We start from the raw sequence: 20241 nt of genomic DNA on the forward strand, positions 1-20241 counted from the left end.
GGGCTTCGGAAGCTTGGGCACCACCCCCCCCAACGCTCGCGAGGCTTCGTTCCATCCTGCGTGAAGAAGCGAGACTGAATGAGACCACGGGGTGGGCGGGGCGTGTGGGGCGCTTCTGCGCAGGCGCGGTGAGACCTGTCTGACCGACCTTCAGCAGGGCCGGAATCACCATGTTTTCTCCGGTGGGCCTAGCAGGGCTGTCGGCCTGGGCCGTGCAGCCGCAATGGTAATGGCAGCTCGCGGGGGGAACGGGTGGGTTGCGGTGGATGGAGGGGCTCAGGCAGGGGGCAGGGGAAGCGGGTGGAGGCGAGTGGGACGGACCCGGGGTCGCAGGGCCGACCAGGCCGGGGTCCCGCAGAGGCCCCGGAGCCCGGGCTGCAGGAAGCGCTCGGAACCGGGAAGGGCGCGCCAAGTCTCCGGAGGCGGGCTAGGGCGGGGGGAGGGCCACGAGGAGTGCTTATCTGGGTCCTCGAGAGTGGGGCCTTGGGCCCAGTTAATTTCAGGGCAGTCTTGGATCCCCTCAGCTACTAAGTAAATGCTTAGGGAGCCTCTGCTGCGCGCCAGGCGGCGAGCCTCTGGGAGGCCTTACCCGGGCCCTCAAAGTGGGAGAGGGGAGGGCCCCAGGAAAGGTCCAGCGGAAGGTTAAGGTGTGCTTTTTGTCCTTGACGCCTTTTGAAACTCTCCGGTGCAGAGCGCAGTAACGCACAACGCGAACTAAGCAGTGACCTTGCAGCAGGCGCTTTGCTGGGCCCAAGTGAATAAAATAAGTGCCCTCGTGGGTTGCAGAGGGGACCTTAAATATCTGTTGGTGAGGAAGGGGAAGAGACCTTGCACTATCTCGAAACCGTTGTGCTGAATCAGTAACCGTGCAAGGTCATGACATCGTCCCAATGCCCCGAGGAGGAGGAGATAGATGGACTTCTATGCGTCATCTGTTCACTGCCATGCAAGTTTTAGGGATTTTAAACATTGGTTTCCCCCCACCCCCCAGAAAAAGCATCTTAGAAGGCCTAGGAATAGGCAGACAAACGTTGGTTTGTATGGTACCCTGTAATAGGATGAGATGTGATGAAGCTAGACAGAGTCTGGAAGAATTTCAGATACAGTGCTAAAGGGTTAGCTATAGACTGTAGCACTTCCCCGGTTTTACAGTAAAGGAGAATTCTAAGGAGCCACCCCATTAAACTAGATTTTTGTACCTAATTTATGAGAAGGGACTATAAAGCATTAATTAAAATAGGTATGTGTTCATTAAGCAAAAAGTTTATAACAGTAAAAGATTTTCAGCTTAATGAAGTAATTAAATCTGATGTGAAAAACCTACATACAAATGTTAGTGGATTTGCCTTGGAATTCAGAGTTTCTTTCTCCTAATATTGAAAGAGTATTCATGGGAAGTAAGAAGTCACCTTAGTTGGATTCTCACTGGTATAGGTTGTCCCTTTTCTTAATCACTCAGCGCACATTTGTTGGGTGCTTGCCCTGCGCCAAGTTGGCACTGTGGAAAGTGCTAAAACGTGGTGAACAAATCGACATGATCCTGGTGAGCTTTGTGGGACACTTCCTCACATGCAGTGGTGCTCTGCAAACATCACCTCTCTTTCCTTCCTTCCTTCCCATCTTGCTGTGCATTAATGTTATCTGTAAATATTTTTAGAACTTTAAGTTATCCAAGTTGATCTTTAAAAATGGACAGTTTCTGAAATGAGGACAAAATACATTACATAAAATTGTAAAAATAACTTTTAAAAAACCTGTAAGATCTTTTGAAGATCTTTTAGTAAAGAAGCATTTAAGCGCTTGCTGGGTCTGAGACAACTACTGCTTGGGGTGGGACTTAAACTGGAACCTCAGTCAGCAAATAAATGTCGAAGTCCTGACCTTACTCTCTTTGGAGTGTTGGTTTTAAATTGTTAGGTTGTGAATATTCATCAAACGTCAGTTTCCACCTTGCAAAGCATACTCGGTCCTCTTCCTTTTCATACATTCCATCACTCTAGGTGCCTGCTGTCTTTCCTGCCTCTTCTGCCTTTTCCCTTCCACTCCCTATAATTGCCTTTTAAATTCAGAAACTAAAGCCATCTTAATGTTTCACATGGCACAGAATTAATTTGGAAGGGAAATACATTATACTTTTGTCTTTGCAGAACCAGAAAGAGGCATTTCCTTGGTTGTGTTTTGGTTATTGAAAGCTTTTTAAAATGCAATTTGTTGTTATAGTTTTGGTTTCAAGGAGGTTAGCATACCAACATTAACTAAACATTAGGCTTAATTAAACTTACAGTGAAGTTGTTTTAATTGTTCAGGGTGTCAGTAAAATACCCTAAATTTTTGGAAATTAAACTTTTTTTTAAAGTAGTATTTAAGAAAATGGAAATAAGAAATTTGGGGGTGGGAAAGAGTGATTTTTCTATCTCAAATCAGGGGGAAATACATTTCTATTTCCTAGTTTTCCACATTGTCTAAAATGGAACTATTTTATAATAGGAAACCAGTAGGCTGTAAGTTGAACTATGGACACTGAAAAGGGGGAGAGATGGCATTTCAGGAGAGAGAAGAGAGGCCATCATCTGAGGCTGACATAGCAGATATTTACTTTTAAACGTGAGGCAGCAGCCTGTAGTGTACCCGATGGAGTGGTGCCAAACTGCCCGGCTTTGAATCCTGACCACCACTCACCTGGCGGTGTGGCCTTGGGCAAGTTACTCAGTGTCTCTGTACCATTTCCTCCTCTGTTAAATGGGGGTAATGCTAGTACCCCATTCATTGGATTAGTGTGAGGATTAAGTGAATCAGTATTTGTAAAGAACCAAGGACAGTGGGAAAAATGCTTGTGAGGATCCAGATGTATCAGTTGAAAAATGAAAACGAATTTATACATACACGTTCTACATAAAATGTAATGTGAGAAGGTTAGAAGCCTAACAAGACTGAATTGTGTGTCGTGGTTGGTGATAAAGTTCTGGGGAGTCACTTGGTGGAGAGGCCAGGGTTGGACTTTCACCCAGGCATTCAGTGTTAGAATTAGACATACTTCATAATTTTCTTTTCCTTAGGAATTAGTGGGTGCTGCTTCTTCCTTAATTTTTATATTATTCAGCATTATACACTCCTTAAAATTCATTCAAGCTGTCTGTAATTTCTTTGAATGATACATAGTTCACCCACGAACCTGCTGTGTGATCATAGTAGATCATGGTAGTCTGCCATCTATCTGTGCGATTTGCCCTCTGCTGTATTTGACGTGTTTCTAGTTTCTCAGATAATCTCCCGAGAATTTTTTAGGACATGATGTAATTTTCCAGAACACAAAACTGACACAGAACTTCCTTTATCTTCTCATTTGCAAAAGCTGTATATTCAGTAGAGCAGTCTGTCGCTAGAGGGAGTTCAGATCAGCTCGTGGTTATTTTGCACTCAAATTGTACTTAAAAAATAACTTTGTAACACAGATAGACGTGTTTAGAATTAAATGAAGTCTAAACATGAGAGTGCTTCAAAATTGGGGAAATTAGGGTGTGTGCACAGCAGAAAGAATCACAAAAGATCCTGTATCTTCCTGCATACCTCTCACTTGGGATACATGTGGAGACCCGAACATTCTGTGTTCATCCAGATATGGCATGCAGTTCAGATTTTGTTCCATATGATGTACTCTGACTAGAAACCTGTGTCAGTTAAATTGGAGTGCATGCCTAAGACCATACTGTCCCAGTGTCACTCTTTATAGTCTCTAAATTTAGAATGGGCAAAAAAGTTATTCCAAAAAAAGAAAATCATCCCCAAAATATTACTTTTCAAGTGCCATGATGAAAAAATGTTCATGGGATGGTCATTATGTTGATAAGTCCGCCCTCTGAAACTAGCAGAGCTTGTCAATGTTTGACAGCTTTTATCTTTGCCTTTGGGGGATCCACTCTTAAAACCAAACCCCTAATGTTTTCCAGATCGTCTCCTTCCTCTTATTTTCTTTATTTTTCTTTCTCCATGGCTGAGTAATACCAGTAGTAAGATACATAAGTCAAGAGATTTTTAAAAAATAACTGCTCTAGTTATGAACTTTCAGACTTACTTTTGTGCACATAAACACACAGAATCACAAAAATGGCATCATATCTTATAGCCTGCATTTTTTAGTTATTATAGACTTTTTTTAGTCTGTTTTTTTAGTACAGTTTTAGATTTATAGAAAAATTGAGTAGCACAGAGAGTTGCATATACCCACACCCCACTCTGGACATTTTCCCCAGTCATCAACATCTTGCATTAGTGTGGAGTGTATACTACAATTAATGAACCCGTGTTGATGCATTATTAACTAAGGTGCATAGTTTCATTAAGGACACTCGTTTTGTTGTACACTTCTGTGGGTTTTGACAAATGCATAGTGACATGTGTCTTCCATTACAATATCATGCAGAATAGTTTCACTGCCCTAAAAATCTCTCCCTAAAATCCTGGCAACCACTGATATTTTTATTGTTGCTAAAGTTTTTTCAGTTCTGGAATGTCTTATAATTGGAATCATACAGTATGTAGCCTTTTCAGATTGGTTTCTTTCACTTAGCGATATGCAATTAAGGTTCCTCCATGTCTTTTTGTGGCTTGATGGCTCGTTTATTTTTATTGCTTAATACTGCTCCAACCGTATGGATGCACCTGTCTGTTTGTCCATTCATTCATGTATTGAAGGACATCTTGATTCCTTCCAGTTTTTGGAAGTCATGAATAAAGCTGCTATAGGAATGTGAATGCAGGTTGTCATGTAGATAAAAGTTTTCAGCTCAGTTGGGTAGGTATCTAGGGATATGATTGCTGAATCGTATGTTTAAACTATGTTTAGATTTGTAAGAAGCTGCCAAACCATCTTCCAAAGTAGCCATACCATTTTGTATAACCACTGGTGATCAGTGAGAGTTCCTGTTACCCCACATTCTTGCCGTCATTGGTATTGTCAGTTTTTTTTTTAATTTTTGGCCATTCTTTGGGATTTTCTATGTAGTTGATCATGTCATCTATGAACAAAGACAGCTTTATTTCTTCCCTCCCAACCTGTATACGTGTTGTTTCCCTTTTTGTCTTACTGCATTAATTAGGACTTCAGTACAATGTTGAGTAGGGGTGGTGAGACAGGGCATCCTTGTCTTGTTCCCAGTCTTAGGGGGAAAGCTCCTAGTTTCTAACCATTAAACCTTAGGGGGTGTTTTTATGGATGTTCTTTATCAGGTTGAGGAAGTTCTCCTCTGTTCCTAATTTGCTGAGAGGTTTTTAATCATGAATCGGCATTTGATTTCGTCAGATCCTTTTTCTGCATCTATTGATGATACCATTTTTCTTCTTTAGTGTGTTGATGTGGTGGATTATATATTTGAATTTCGAATGATGAACCAGCCTCACATACCTGGAATAAATCCCACTTGGTCGTAGTGTATAATTGTTTTTAATACATGGTTAGATTGCATTTGCTAATATTTTGTTGAGGATTTTTGCATCTATGTTCATGAGAGATATTGTTCTCTAAAATTCATTTCTTATATAATGTCTTTATCTGGTTTTAGTATTAGGGTTATGCTGGCCTTATAGAATTAGGACATATTCCCTCTGCTTCTCTTTCTAATTCTCTTTCTTTTTTTTAATTTTATTTTTTTTGGCACCAACTACCATGTCTACTGATAGTTACAAATCTGTTTCAAATCTCAATACCTCATATGTTTCCCAGACCTGGTTAGGATTTCCACTTGGTCGCATGGTTTTTTAAACTAAATCAAATTCAAACTTCATTATCTCCAGGGAGATCTCCCCCACCCAGTTTTTCTCTCTTGGTTAAATGACAACAGTGTTCATTTAGGTCATTAAGTTAGAAACCTTTGGGTCTGCTTGCTCTCACATCTGGTCTCTTGTTGCTTTGCCAACCTCTCAGTCCAGGTGCTTGCCTTCTCTTGTCTGGAAGCCCCTTGTTTGGCCTCCATGTCATCAACATTTGGTATCATTTTGTGCTTTTCACTGCCATCGGAGATACCTTACTGAAAAACTAAACTGATTTGTGGGCTTAGAAACATTCATCATTTTTCCAGTACCTATAAAATAATATTTAAACTTATTAACCCAAGCTATGTCTCCAGCTTCAAAACTACATCCAGTTCCTAGGAATGCCCTCCTTAGGCCCTCCTTTATGCACAAATTTATGGATTCTTCATTTCTCCCATGGAGCTTTCCAGGCCAACACAGGTACTTTATGGACTTAAGAGCTACAAGATAATGTATATTCAATAACATGTCTTCACCAGTAAGAGGAGGATCCTCTCGTAATTTATCTTTCACCAACATTACTTTTAAGTCATATCATTTTGACTTTAATGCATCAGCACTTTAAAAGACTGTCGAAAATATTTAATGTAAATTTCATGTAAATCTAAATTTGCATAAATCTTGTTTATGAGATAATAGTATGCTTCTTGTGGTCAGAGACCATGTCCTGGAGCAGAGTAGCTGCTCAGTAAAGAGCTTACTGAATTGAGTTGAAAAAGTTAATTGGTTTAAATAAACTGTACTTTGACACATGTGGTCATGTTAGAATGTGTAGTTGACCCTAAGGGTTATTTGAAAAGGTTTCGGTGAACTGAGGAAGTCAGCAACAATATAGGCAAAGACATAGGGGTGGGAATAGAGCATGTGTGAATGCCATTGTGACTTCAGTGGAAACTTTGTGTTAGATCAAATAGAATGAGATCTTTTTTTTTTTTTTTTTTTTTTTTTGTGGTACCTGGGCCTCTCACTGTTGTGGCCTCTCCCATTGCAGAGCACAGGCTCCAGACGCGCAGGCTCAGCAGCCATGGCTCACGGGCCTAGCCGCTCCACGCCATGTGGGATCTTCCCGGACCGGGGCACGAACCCGTGTCCCCTGCATCGGCAGGCGGACTGTCAACCACTGCGCCACCAGGGAAGCCCTAGAATGAGATCTTTGATGATGTAGGGTTTGGTATCAGTATTGAGGTATTTATGTATACACACACACACACACACACACACACACACATTCAGTCTTATAGATCATTTCTTTATGGGATACTCTTTAAATCAGTTTATCAACTTTGAAAGTTTTTCTTTGAGCTATTTTTCAAAAAACTAAAATGTTTTTTACCACCTTTATTCTCAGGATCCAAGTTCGAAATATGGCAACCTTGAAAGATAGTAAGTACTTTATCACAATATGTGAATTAAGAAAAACTAAACTTTGACAAATAAAAATGTGCTGCTTTAGCCCATTTACATATTTGGTCAAAATGGACACAGTGAATCTATGTCATCTCTGTGTGGCATTGAACTTGTTTTGGAAAAGACCCATGTGAGGTGACACATGGTTGTTGATTCTGTTGTCTGTAGAATGATAATGATATAACTAGAAAAAACTACTGTGTGTGTGTATAAAATGTTACGGAATATGTGGCAAAAGGCCATTTTCAGTACCATTTAGTGTTTTAAATACATAATTGATTGATACTACTATGTTGCCATTTTGCTTGTCCTCTCCAGGTAGCACAAGGTCTGAGTTATTGGTACTCTTAACATTAAGCCTAGTTTAGCAGCTGCTATTAATTGAAGGTCTAACTGCTAATTATTCTACCTTGAAGTTTAGGAAAATATTTCGATAAATTCACAAATGAAATGGTAACTCCTTTATCTTAACACAGCACTTCTATTTTTCAGTTACCAGGCGACTAAAATCAATCAAAAACATCCAGAAAATTACCAAGTCTATGAAAATGGTAGCAGCAGCGAAATATGCCCGAGCTGAGAGGGAGCTGAAACCAGCCCGAGTGTATGGAATAGGATCCTTGGGTAAGAGGAGAGTGCAGTCACAAATTACTAAGTACCATTTAACCTAGAGATGACTGCTCAGGACTCATCTGTCCTGAGTACTTCCAGGCCCCCATCTATCACAGCAGCCCTGTGCGGGTGGGGACTGTCAGAGCTCCCGCTTTGCCGATAGGAAAAACTGAAGCCCAGTGCAGTCATAACTACACCTCTGTGACTTGGCATCTGAACCTATTTGTTAACCACTGTATGTGATCATGTTCACTTTTAAGATATTCTGAAATTTTTCCTAGATTATTAAATACACCATCAAAAGAACTTGGAAGTTTAGTGCATTAGACTCGAATGCTTGATTTCTTCCTGTTACACTGTGATGTGATCTTTTAGGACTGCAGGGTGGGGAGGGGGTGCCCTGCAGTGGAAGGTGACTGGGTAGTCATGGATATGACTGTGAGTACATGAGCGGAATGTTTAAACATTAGCTGTAAAGAGGGAGAAATTTGCTTATTTCCAAATTGAAGAAAAGATGTATCTGTATCATCTGTGTGTTAATGCCTCTATGTATTACATATAAATTACCTTGTGCAATAGTTTTCTTGTGCTCTTCATATTTTTTAAGCATGCATTTATAGCATGCTTTTTTTAATCAGTGTTTTTGGTTTTTTTTTTTTTGGCTCCATTGGGTCTTCGTTGCTGCACGCGGGCTTCTAATTGCGGTGGCTTCTCTTGTTGGGAAGCACGGGCTCTAAGCACGCAGCCTTCGGTAGTTGCGGCACACAGACTCAGTAGTTGTGGCTCGCGGGCTCTAGAGTGCAGACTCAGTAGTGAGGCACACGGGCTTAGTTGCTCCGTGGCATGTGGGATCTTCCCGGACCAGGGCTCAAATCTGTGTCCCCCTGCATTGGCAGGCAGATTCTTAACCACTGCGCTACCAGGGTAGTCCAATCAGTTTTTTTATATATAAATTTATTTATTTTATTTACGTTTATTTTTGGCTGCATTGGGTTTTTGTTGCTGCGCGTGGGCTTTCTCTAGTTGCAGCGAGCAGGGGCTACTCTTTGTTGCAGTGTGCGGGCTTCTCTTGTCGTGGAGCACGGGCTCTAGGCACATGGGCTTCAGTAGTTGTGGCTCACAGGCTCTGGAGCGCAAGCTCAGTAGTTGTGGCACGCGGGCTTAGTTGCTTTGCAGCATGTGGGATCTTCCCGAACCAGGGCTCAAACTCATGTCCCCTGCATTGGCAGGCAGATTCTTAACCACTGCGTCACCAGGGAAGCCCTAGCATGCTTTTTTTTAAGCATGCTGTAAAGAAACTTCTGTATGAGAAAACGATAGGGCACTAGGCTTCAGTGGAAATGCCTCCTTGCTTCAAAAATGCCACATTTAGGGAATTTCCTGGCGGTCCAGTGGTTAGGACTTGGCACTCTTATTGCCAGGGTTCGGGTTAGATCCCTGGTTGCGGAACTAAGATCCATCCCTGGTTGTGGAACTAAGATCCTGCAGGCTGTGTGGTGCAGCCAAAAAAAAAAAACCAGCCATATTCAGCTTTTCCTAGGAGGCATAATGGAGACTTGCTAAGTTAGGGTTAGCAATCATTAGCAACCCCAGCCGTTTGCTCTCCTGAGTCCTGTTCTATAACCAGCATAATACTGAGCACCTAGTTAGCGGCCCGGTAGAGGTTGATAAATTACTCTAGCCTATTTTTATGAAAAGGTGAAAGTCATTCACTGTTCACCTTTCATGCTGAAATGAATAAGTGTAATAAATTTGTTTCCCCTCAAAACTCTATAACCACAAAACTATCGAATAAGGAAATTGACTCAGATATCTAATTATAGTATTTGTGGTGTGATATTAAAAATTCAAGTCAAGGCTGCCATTCAGCTTCTAAGTCCTTCAAACTAAAAAAATACTAACTGCTAGATATTAAATGGCTAATCATTTAAAATATTTAAGAACTTTAAATAGACATTTTATGCTGTACAATATAAAACAAAAAGAGACTGAAAAGGAATATTTTCTCCACTTCCCTAAACTTTGGAGTTGAGTATTTACCTCTCTCTGCTTTTTATGGAGGGTCCTCAGGTATAGAAATTTGAGAATCACTGCTCTATACTGAAAAAGGCGATAGCAGGAATTTTGTTGAAGTGGGGAATGTGGCAGCCGTGAAGATGCACTTTGTAACTAGAGTGAGCACAGCTGCTGAATCGTCCTGTGTTTTTGCACCTAAGCCATGCTTCCCACGGGCTGCTCCTGGCCAGCACCTGAGCACAGATGGGATACTCAGGTAGGCGTGTTCTTGGGAGACTTGGGGCTCCCTGGCAGCCTCGCTGAACTTTCCCTCAACTGTACAGCGGTCCAGGAAGCTGCCACCACACCTTTCATCCCACTGGTCAGACTGGCATCCTGGTGTGATGGCTATTCTGACCCCCTTCCTATTTTCTCTCACAGGCATTTCCCCAGTAAAATCCATGTATATTTTATCCTATTTAAACACCTCTTGCCTTCTGCTTCTTGGAAGACCAACAAAGTGAGGTTGTTAGTAATACCAAAAATAGGGACTTCCCTGGCGGTCCAGTGGTTAGGACTCCGTGCTTCCACTGCAGGGGACATGGGTTTGATCCCTGGTCCTGCAAGCCACGCAGCCCAGCAAAAATAAATAAATAGAAAATAAAATGGCATCCATCATTTAAATGTCAGCGGTTTTCATAAAAGCTTGCTATGTAGATTATATGAGCATTTCAGTAAATATTTGTTTTCTGCTTTTTTGGTTGTACACTGAAGATCTGTGTTCTTTAGAAATTTGGCAAGTCTAGAGAAGTTGGTACTTCTATAAGTCTGGCCTTTTTACAAGTTTTTTAATTGTGCTAGCAATTTCTTTTAGTCAGTACTTAAGATAATTTGGCCCTTAGGAACCTCTGTCTTAATAGAGATTTAAACCTTTATGGTTTTTAGCCTGATTGTAAATGAAATACATGCACAGACACTTGATTATATTGAGGCATCATTTTGTAAATTAGGGTTATTGCTGTATTTAGTGTAATTACACATACATTTTTTTTTTTAAGCTCTGTATGAAAAGGCTGATATTAAGGTGCCTGAAGACAAGAAGAAACATCTCCTTATCGGTGTGTCCTCAGACCGAGGGCTTTGTGGTGCTATTCATTCCTCGATTGCTAAACACTTAAAGAGTGAGGTGGCCAATCTCACAGCAGCTGGGAAAGAAGTTAAGATTGTTGGAGTTGGTGATAAACTCAGGAGTATACTTCACAGGTAATTTAAGTATATATTGTTTATGTTTAAAAGGCCGCAAGAATGAATAAAGGGAAGTTTCTTTGATAGTTTATTTAAGCAAGGTGTCTTTTTTTGGTTACCATTTTATACACAGAGGTTTTGTTTTGTTTTGAATTTTTTTCCAGAATATAGTAGAATGGATAGATTTCCCCTGTTTTCTATTTATCTTTTGTTTTTCCTTCTTCCAGACCATAAATGGAATACAGTAGGAATATCAGAAGCTATGGGCTTTTGTTTTGGGGGACGTTTTTCAGTTTTTTTTTAACGAGGACCCTAAGGAGCTCTCACAGCCAGGAAATGCCAGAAATGAATGACAGCTGATTAGGGCTGGAAGGAGAGAAGTAAAGGCAGAGAGAAATGCAAGACAGGAAGGGCCTGGTGTTAGTCCTTAGTTCTTGGCAGGTGCTGAAGGAAAGGGACAATCACGATAATGCAGGGGCGCCTTAACTCAGTGAACACCCCCCGCCCCCCTCAAAAAAGCTTGATCCATAGTGAGCGTGTTTTTTCCTTGTTCTCTGTTCTTTCAGCAGAAGTATTCTGTTAAACTATTTTATGTGACCTCTTCATTTTCTTGTAGGACTCATTCTAACCAGTTTCTGGTGACATTCAAAGAAGTGGGGAGAAGGCCCCCTACCTTTGGGGATGCGTCGGTCATTGCCCTTGAACTGTTAAATTCTGGATATGAATTTGATGAAGGGTCTATCGTCTTTAACCGATTCAGGCAAGAAAAATGTTGAAATCTGAGCTATTTTATGTTTATGTTCAGATTTTTCCATTAAGTAAATGTCTACTTAACAGTTTAAAATTATACTTTTGGAATTTACATTTGCTTTTGCCGTTTCTAGGTCTGTCATCTCCTACAAGACAGAAGAAAAGCCCATCTTTTCCCTTGGTACCATTGCAAGTGCTGGTAAGTAGGTTTTGTATGACAAGTATTTTTCCTATAGAAAGGAGAGATTTGTACATATAGGAAAACAGTGATTGTCAGGGTGGCTTTTTTTCAGCAGTAACAAAAATGACGTTGGGCTGTTTATCACCATCTATTAGTGGCTTTCATGAAATCATAAACATTTATTGTTTGACAACACTTACTGCATTCTTTCATTAATTTAATAAATATCCATTGAAGGCCATCGTTAGATATGATTTCTGTCCTTGGAGGTTGAAGAACTAAGCTAGAATGATATGTTGGCTTTGCAATCTGTGTGTGGGACCCCTCCCTAACCACAAAACAGACGCTCTAGAATAGAGATTTGAACGCTATTCACAACTAATATACGTTGAACAACTCAGTTCTCTTGTTTTGCTGTTTAAACAAAGTGATCATTGCTCAGTGATGCATCCTGGAAATAATACTCAGGAACTGATTTTATTTTCCCTTTCTGTATATTAGATTTCTCCTGTAATAGGTGTATAACTTTTACATTTTATTTTTAAATAAATCTATAACTTTTACATTTTATTTTTAAATAAATCTTTATTTTTTGGCTGCGTTGGGTCTTCATTGCTGCAAGTGGGCTTTCTCTAGTTGAGGCAGGCAGCAGCTACACTTTGTTGCAGTGCGCAGGCTTCTCATTGCAGTGGCTTCTCTTGCTGCGGAGCATGGGCTCTAGGCGCACGGGTTTCAGTAGTTGCGGCGCATGGGCTCAGTAGCTGTGGCTCATGGGCTCTAGAGCGCAGGCTCAGTAGTTCTGGCGCACGGGCTTAGTTGCTCCGCGGCATGTGGGATCTTCCCGGACCAGGGCTCAAACCCGTGTCCCCTGCCTTGGCAGGTGGATTCTTAATCACTGCGCCACCAGGGAAGTCCCTATCACATTTACATTTTAACGTGTTAGAAATTGGGATGCTTCTACCAGTCAATATGTATTTTTTCAGTATGTCATTTTTAATTGGCTATGTTATTTTCTTTCTTCATGGTACATAAAATAGGAGTTATAATCCACCGCATCTTAAATTTGATGAAATCCAGTACTGTCTCAGCACTTTACACTAATGAGTGAATTTTCAAGTCTGCTGCTACGTTTCCACTGCCTAATTACTAAAATGCACAGCAGCCTCTTAACTCTTCTCTCTTCCACATTCTCAGAAAAGCTTTCTCTCCCTTATTTTCCTGAAACTTTCAGATTTCCCCAATAAACAAATGGCTGAAATGGGATTTTTATATTACACTATACGAGTCTCAGTTCTTTCCTTAATTTCTTTATTGAAAAACGCGGTCACTGACTGTTGTGTGGCTTCGTGCCCAGCACGCTGCTAGATACCATCCAAAGGATTTGTATCCGTGAAATGTGGTGCTGTTACTTTAAATGTGGACTTCTTAAGTTTTATGAAGTTAAGCATTTGAAGTAGAATATCAAATGCTTTGTTTACACATCATATTTTTCTGAAAATCTATTATCTATAGTATGGAAATAGATGAAGATTTTAGAACTGAGTCCTTTAACCAATCTTACGTTGACTTCTCTGTAATTATAAAGAGTTTTTCTACCAGGAAGCTGTCTTGATTAAATCAGTCTTTGTGCTGTATCGCTTCAGAGAAATCCATGGCTTGTTTTAACAGAGAGCATGAGTATCTATGATGATATTGATGCTGACGTGCTGCAGAATTACCAAGAATACAGCCTGGCCAACATCATCTACTACTCTCTGAAGGAATCCACCACGAGTGAGCAGAGTGCCAGGATGACGGCCATGGACAATGCCAGCAAGAATGCTTGTAAGCGCTGAGAGAATTCCCTTACGGAAAGCAGCATGAAGACCCTCACGTCAAAAGGCATTAGCGATTCTGGAAGTGGACCAGGAAGCAGGAGAGCTGGGGTCTAGTCCTGGGCTCTGCCACCGATTCTGTGAGGATAGAAAAATTATATTCTCTGCCTTAAAGGAAGTAATATCTTACTTGGTACGCAGTAAGTGTGCAGGTACTTTGAAAAGGTATCTCGTGGAAGAAACAAAACTACCTTCATAAAATTTTTTGACTGGCCAGTTTGGGTACCCAAAAGGAAACAGAATCTTATTTTTGAATTAAGCAACACACGTCTATAAATGAGTTAGTGAAAAAGGTATTCTTTTCTAGTTTTAGATCTTGTTGTCTTTTGTTCTGTTTGTAGCTGAGATGATTGACAAATTGACTTTGACGTTCAATCGCACCCGCCAAGCTGTCATCACCAAGGAGCTGATTGAAATCATCTCCGGTGCTGCGGCTCTGTAAGTAACTGTGCGTCACCCTCAGACTCCGTGTCTCATCTGTGCCTGCTAGTTTAGCCTTTGCATGTTTAAGTTTTCTGTTTTGTTTTGTCTGTTAACGATGAAATGATCCATTGCTTATCTTGTTTCCTTAATCGTAGAACATAAAGTTTGATGAAAATGAGATCTCTGGTGTATTTTGATTGTTTCAGCTGAAATATTCAGGCTTAGTTTCTTCTTTTTAGAAATTAGTATATTGCTAGCTTTCACTTTCTTCAAGTTTTAGGAATAAGGACGTGAATAATTCAGTATCATTTATACTGAATGATAAATATTCAGTATCATTTATAAAATCTGTCTTTGAACTTAAAATATTATAAATCAGGCTTTCTGAGTTACAGGACTGGTTTGGGGTTTGGTTTTATATAAATCTGCAGATCATTGAATGGTGGTTGGGTCCAGGAATTTTTAAATTAAGTTTTCTGTATCAGTACTGTCTTATAAGGAGTTCTTAAAATACCACTTTCCTCAAGAAAATGTCTTGGTTGTCTAGCTAGATATGTTAATGTTTGTGAAACCACGGTTACGATAATGGGAATTCTGTTTTAAAAATTATTAAATTGAACACCCATTATATGCCTCATACAGTGCTAGGCACGGTGTTAAAGGATGTGATCCTTTCTTCCAAGGCATTTATGTGCTAATAGGATAAGAAAAAAAATGCAGATAATTATGCTGAAAGATAAAATATGTCATAAGTTTTCTTTGACTCATTCTCTCTCACCTCCTGCTAATTGGTCACCAAGTTCTGTAAATTTTACCTTCTAAATATCCCTTGACCCTTTTCCCTTTATGCCCTCTTCACGCAGATCCTTGTCATTTCTCTCCCAAATTAAAAAACGTATTTTTTGAGTGGCACATATGTTTTTTTCCCTGAAATGCCATCTTTCCCCTGCACCCTTGATTGTACATCTGACTCTGTTTATCCTTCCTAACGGAGCTGGGGTAATCCTTTCTTCCAGAAATCCCCCCTTCCTGGTTTGAGTGGGGCAGCCTCCTATGCTTCCCTTCATCATAGCACTTACACTGTTTTACTAGGAATTGCCCTTCTGTTTGTCTGTCCTCCTGCGGCTTGGGACAGGGAGTGTCTCGTTCAGTCTTATAGCCCCATCACCTGGCACATACTTCCTCAGTAAATATTTGTAGAGTGAATGAATGACGTGCCATGAATATTTACATTTTTTTAAATATATTTATTTGTTTTTATTTTTGGCGGTGTTGGGTCTTTGTTGCTGTGCACGGGCTTTTTCTAGTTGCGGTGAGCGAGGGCTACTCTTCGTTGCGGTGCACGGGCTTCTCAGTGTCGTGGCTTCACTTGTTGTGGAACGTGGTCTCTAGAGCGCAGGCTCAGTAGTTGTGGCGCACGGGCTTAGTTGCTCCGTGGCATGTGGGATCTTCCCAGGCCAAGGATTGAACCCCTGTCCCCTGCATTGGCAGGCGGATTCTTAACCACTGCGCCACCAGGGAAGCCCGCCGTAAATATATTAAGACCTGGAAGTTCAGCAGAGAGAGAAGTAACATTTTATTGGGTATGTGAAAACGTGAATCCAGGTTTAAGAATCAGGGAAAGGTTTATCACTACGATGACATTTAAGTTGGTCCTTTTGTCTCTGGAGGATAGAAATGGGCAGAATGCCAGACACACAAATAAACTGGTTGAGACTGTTTTATAAGTGTTGGTTGGATCCAGCAGGCTTCCTTCTCTTATTTTGCTTTGGAGCGTGAGTTTAAGACTAATCCACCTCTCAGCCTCGTCACTACTGCTCTGTTAACATCAGAGTCCAGTGCAGTGATGAGCGGCCCTGCCGCTTACCAGCTTGATAGACGTGGTTAAGATACTCTCCCTGCAACGCAGTTGTTTTCTATGACACGGGGGCTAATACAGGGATTAAATAAGTGTATTATTCGTGTCCTCCTTGCTGTACTTCCTACTGCTGGAGCCACGCTGACTTCTTCTTGGGTGGCGTGCACGCAGAGGCCTGGGGGAAAGTTTGGACTGCGCTCTTAAGGTCTGGGAGCTGTGAGATGTGGAGAGCCAGGAAAAGAGGAATGAATGCCCGGAATAGACGGAGGCTACAGCCTCTGCAGAATTGAGGACCAGGCTCTTTCTTGATTAGGAATGCGGGGACTTGGCTGAAAAGTAGCAAAACCAGAGAAATGAGGAGAGGGAGATTGGGATATGAAGACCAAGAATTTTAAAAAGAACTCAAATAACTGGAAATTGACTAGTTTTCGCTTTCTGGAAAGGCAGTCTAAATCATTTCTTGCAAGTTAGCTGTGCACCTCACGGTGGATTATTTATATGAATGAACTTGCATGCTCTGTAACCTGTCAGCTCTTCTGCTTAAAGGCTTTAATGCAGACACATTTGGCTCTTCGGTAATAATATAAAAGGCATGAATAAACCATAATATTTGAGGTACCAAGTATTTAGTTACTAGCCTAAAATTTTTTAATATATTGTATGCTGTTTATAGAAAAGTTGTTGTTTAAAGTATGCTTTCATAGTCCTGCCTACTTGCATGAACATGGTTTTATTGCTTCTAACCAGATGCAAGTCTATGACCTTTTGTAACAATCATTGAACTCTGTTTTAAGGGAATATTTTGGTAAGTATTTATATGATATACTCAAGGTAGTGAGTGAGGAAGTGGGCTTTTTTAGTCAGAAATTGTAAATGATTAACTAGCATGGATTGTTTCTTGACCTGCTTGTTTTGTGTTTGTCTTTTTCTTCTAATATAATAACCCAGGGACTAATGAAATTCGAGTTTCATCCTCAGACAAGAGGTAAAGTGGTAATATTTCACACACTCTCCCCTACCCCGCCAGAAAAGAAACCCAGTCAGATAGAACTGAAGGTAATTCGGCAACAGTGAAACTGATTCCCTGAGAGATGAGATGGCCAGGCCATTAGAGCAGCAGCCAGATGGTGGGAGTATGTGGGTGATGTTAGTGGGCTTTTTTCTTCTTCGATATATTAAATAAACTGTAAGGATAAAGAATTAGCATTCTTGGGACCTCTCTGGTGGTCCAGTGGTTGGGACTCCACGCTTCCACTGTGGGGGACACGGGTTCAATCCCTGGTCAGGGAACTAGGATCCCACATGGCTCGTGGTGCGGCCAAAAAGAAAAAAAAGAAAAAAGAATTAGCATGCTTTTGAGTTATTAAACACAGGCTGGTGAGGAGCAGTGGTTCTCAAATTTCCTGGTCTCAGAACGCTTTGATATCTGACTTCACAGAGGATAGCTTAGTTCTCTCCATTTCTGTATTCATTCTGTCCTGATATTACACATCACATAGGCTCTGGAAAACTCCACCGTGTGTACCTGAGAATGAGAATAAAATAGGCAAGTAACATTGTTATAAAAATAGTTTTGCCCTCACGGACCCCATGAAAGGGTCACCAGACCAAAATTTGAGAACCACTGGTGTAGAGTAGCATTTTATTATGTAGAGTCAGTTCTTTAAGTCCCACCGAAATATGTATTATATCTTGACATCTTTATTTGTTCTGTACTTTTATTTTTCAGGTAAAGAAGATTCAGCCAGCTGATTTTGTTTTTAGCTTACTGCTGTCCTTGTCAGAAGAAATTGTTGGTCCACTGTTTAAATTAGTAAAGACAGCGAGATATTTGTAAATTATCTTACAATAAATGACTCACCGTAAGAAAATCACTGTCTTTTCTTATTATATGAGAACAGCAGTTTTCCAAATGAGATCTTAAAACACTTAAAAATATTAACATGCTACTATTAAGAAGATAGTTGAAGAGGCTCCTCTGATTTTCTGGTTGCCTAACAGCCATGGAAAGCCTGGCCTCCGTGGGGTCAGAGTGGAAGGAAGAGGCACCAGGCCACAACCCCAGCCCAGGCACCTGAGCGCCACACCTTCATAGAACAGCCAGCACAGGGAAGCAAACGCGCTGTCCAGGTCATCTGCTGTTTCTCACGTGTACGGTGTAGAATTTCAGGCATATACTAAATCTAAATAAATTTTTAAATCTTTTCCAAGGACTGAGAAACATTTCAGTAGGATATTTACTCCATATTCGCATTTAGATAACCATTAAGATTGGGCGCGTGAGCTATTCCACACAGCGAGCTGGCCGTGCCAAACAGTGTCAGGGTTTTTTCCTATTTATTTAAAAGACGGCTTAGGGCTTTTATTGCAAAAGTAGTATAGGAATTACAAAAGACTGTAGAACTATAAAAAAATACAGAGCCCATTCTCACTTAACACTTTATATTACTCTTTTTAAAAACATTAAATACATGCATATGCTATCATTTTGCCAATAACTATTCATAAAAATGAACAATAAGTGATACAAAAGTGGATTAGCAACCACAAACCTGTAAAGAGCAGTGTTGCCACTTTAAGAAAAAGGCTGCCAGGGAAAGATAAACGGAACAGAATCTCAGTGTCATTTTCTAGCTTCCCTGAAATGTTACAAGAGGCATTTTGATTTCTGAGCCTTTGTGACATTTGTTTTTCTCTGAAGGCTCATAGGTCTTTACCTGTGTTGCTCTGAAATGTCACAAGGATAATTGTTAATAAGCATCCTTGGGGAAGTGTTTGCACACTTGGACGAGTACTTCTGTGTTCTTAATTTTTGGAAGTGGAATCAATGACTCAGACTATGTACATTTTTTAATTTAATAGACACTGCCAAATAGCTCTCAAAAAAGGTGGTAAACTTGTGCTAAGTGTATAAAATTGATTTCCTCTACTCGCTGAGACTGTCTATCTTTTAATCTTTAATGATCTGATGGGTGAAAAGACAATAGACTACTCATTCATTGCCCATTTTTTTAAGTGAGTTTTTTTCTCATTGAAACATAAGAGTTCTTTGCCTATGAGTGACATCAGCTCATTTGTGTTGCAAATTAATTTGTGTTAGAAAGTTTGCACTTCCACTACTTTCTTGCAGATGCAGCATGGGGTCTTGAGAAATAAAACTAAGCAAGGATTTAACTTTACCAGCCACACGAGTGTTCGATGTATAGAGCAGTGGTTAAGAGCATAAACTTGGGGCAAACTGGGTTGGAATCCCAGTTCAGCCCTTAGCCAGCTGTGTTGACATTGGGCAAGTTACTTAATCTTTCAGTTTTATCATCTGTAAAATGATTAAAATAGTACTTACCTCATAGGGTTGTTATGAGGACTAAATGAATCAATATTTGCAAAATACTTAGAAACTGATGTGGGACGAATGCTGTATCTGTGATTAAATGTTCCCTGATCTATGTAAGTGACCATCGGTTCAGTATCGTGTTTCTGATGTTCTGTGTATCAGCACTCTTAAATTCTGAAGCTACGATGATGATAATTATACTTCCCTATAGGAGCTTACCATTTGGAGCAAAGAGAAGCAAATAATGAAAAAAAAACGTGGTAAGGTTTTTTGGTAAACTGTTATTGAAGTATAGTGTATGTACAAAAGAAGGCATAATTCATAAGTTTGTGGCTCAGGAAAATTTGCAAAGTGTAAACACTCATGTATCTACAATCTAGATCAAGATCTAAAAGGTCCTGTCGTCACAGAAGCCTCCCTTGTGTCCCTGCCCTTTTTGTTACCTCCACAAAAGTACCCACAATCATGACTTCTATCACCATAGATGTGTTTTGATTGTTTTTGAAATTTACGTAAACGGAATCATACAGATGAAGCCTTTGGGGTCGGCTTTTTCTTAAAATTCAACAGTGTGTCTGGGAGATTTCATTCACATTTGTAGAGCAGTTTTTTTCATCGTTTTATGTTACCACACGTGATAAATATCTTAGAGTTGAGTAATTCTGTTGATGGACGTTTAGGTTATTTCCAGCTTGGAACAATTATAAATGCTTCTCTAAATCTTTTGTGCACCTCTCTTGGTTTAAATTTGAAA

The 20241-nt window shown here is 40.4% G+C and overlaps 1 protein-coding gene across 2 annotated transcripts; it reads left to right on the forward strand.

Annotated features, from left to right (window-relative positions):
• Positions 1 to 52: 52 nt before the first annotated feature.
• ATP5F1C (ATP synthase F1 subunit gamma) lies at positions 53 to 19608 on the forward strand (the record flags this gene model as incomplete). 2 transcript variants are annotated; one of them, XM_079912056.1, is made up of 10 exons in its annotated part: positions 56 to 226; positions 7157 to 7191; positions 7708 to 7839; positions 10881 to 11085; positions 11684 to 11827; positions 11952 to 12016; positions 13667 to 13822; positions 14214 to 14310; positions 17102 to 17138; positions 17883 to 19608. In XM_079912056.1, exons 1-9 carry the CDS (start codon positions 171 to 173, stop codon positions 17106 to 17108), a joined length of 897 nt encoding a protein of 298 aa, XP_079768182.1. In that variant the 5' UTR covers positions 56 to 170. The 2 variants fall into 2 exon arrangements, with proteins under 2 accessions (XP_079768183.1, XP_079768182.1); XM_079912057.1 differs by lacking the exons at positions 17102 to 17138; positions 17883 to 19608 and having other exon boundaries at positions 53 to 226; positions 14214 to 14314.
• Positions 19609 to 20241: the final 633 nt, after the last annotated feature.

This window comes from Stenella coeruleoalba (assembly GCF_951394435.1).
Source record: "Stenella coeruleoalba genome assembly, chromosome: 2".
Taxonomy (NCBI): Eukaryota; Metazoa; Chordata; class Mammalia; order Artiodactyla; family Delphinidae; genus Stenella; species Stenella coeruleoalba.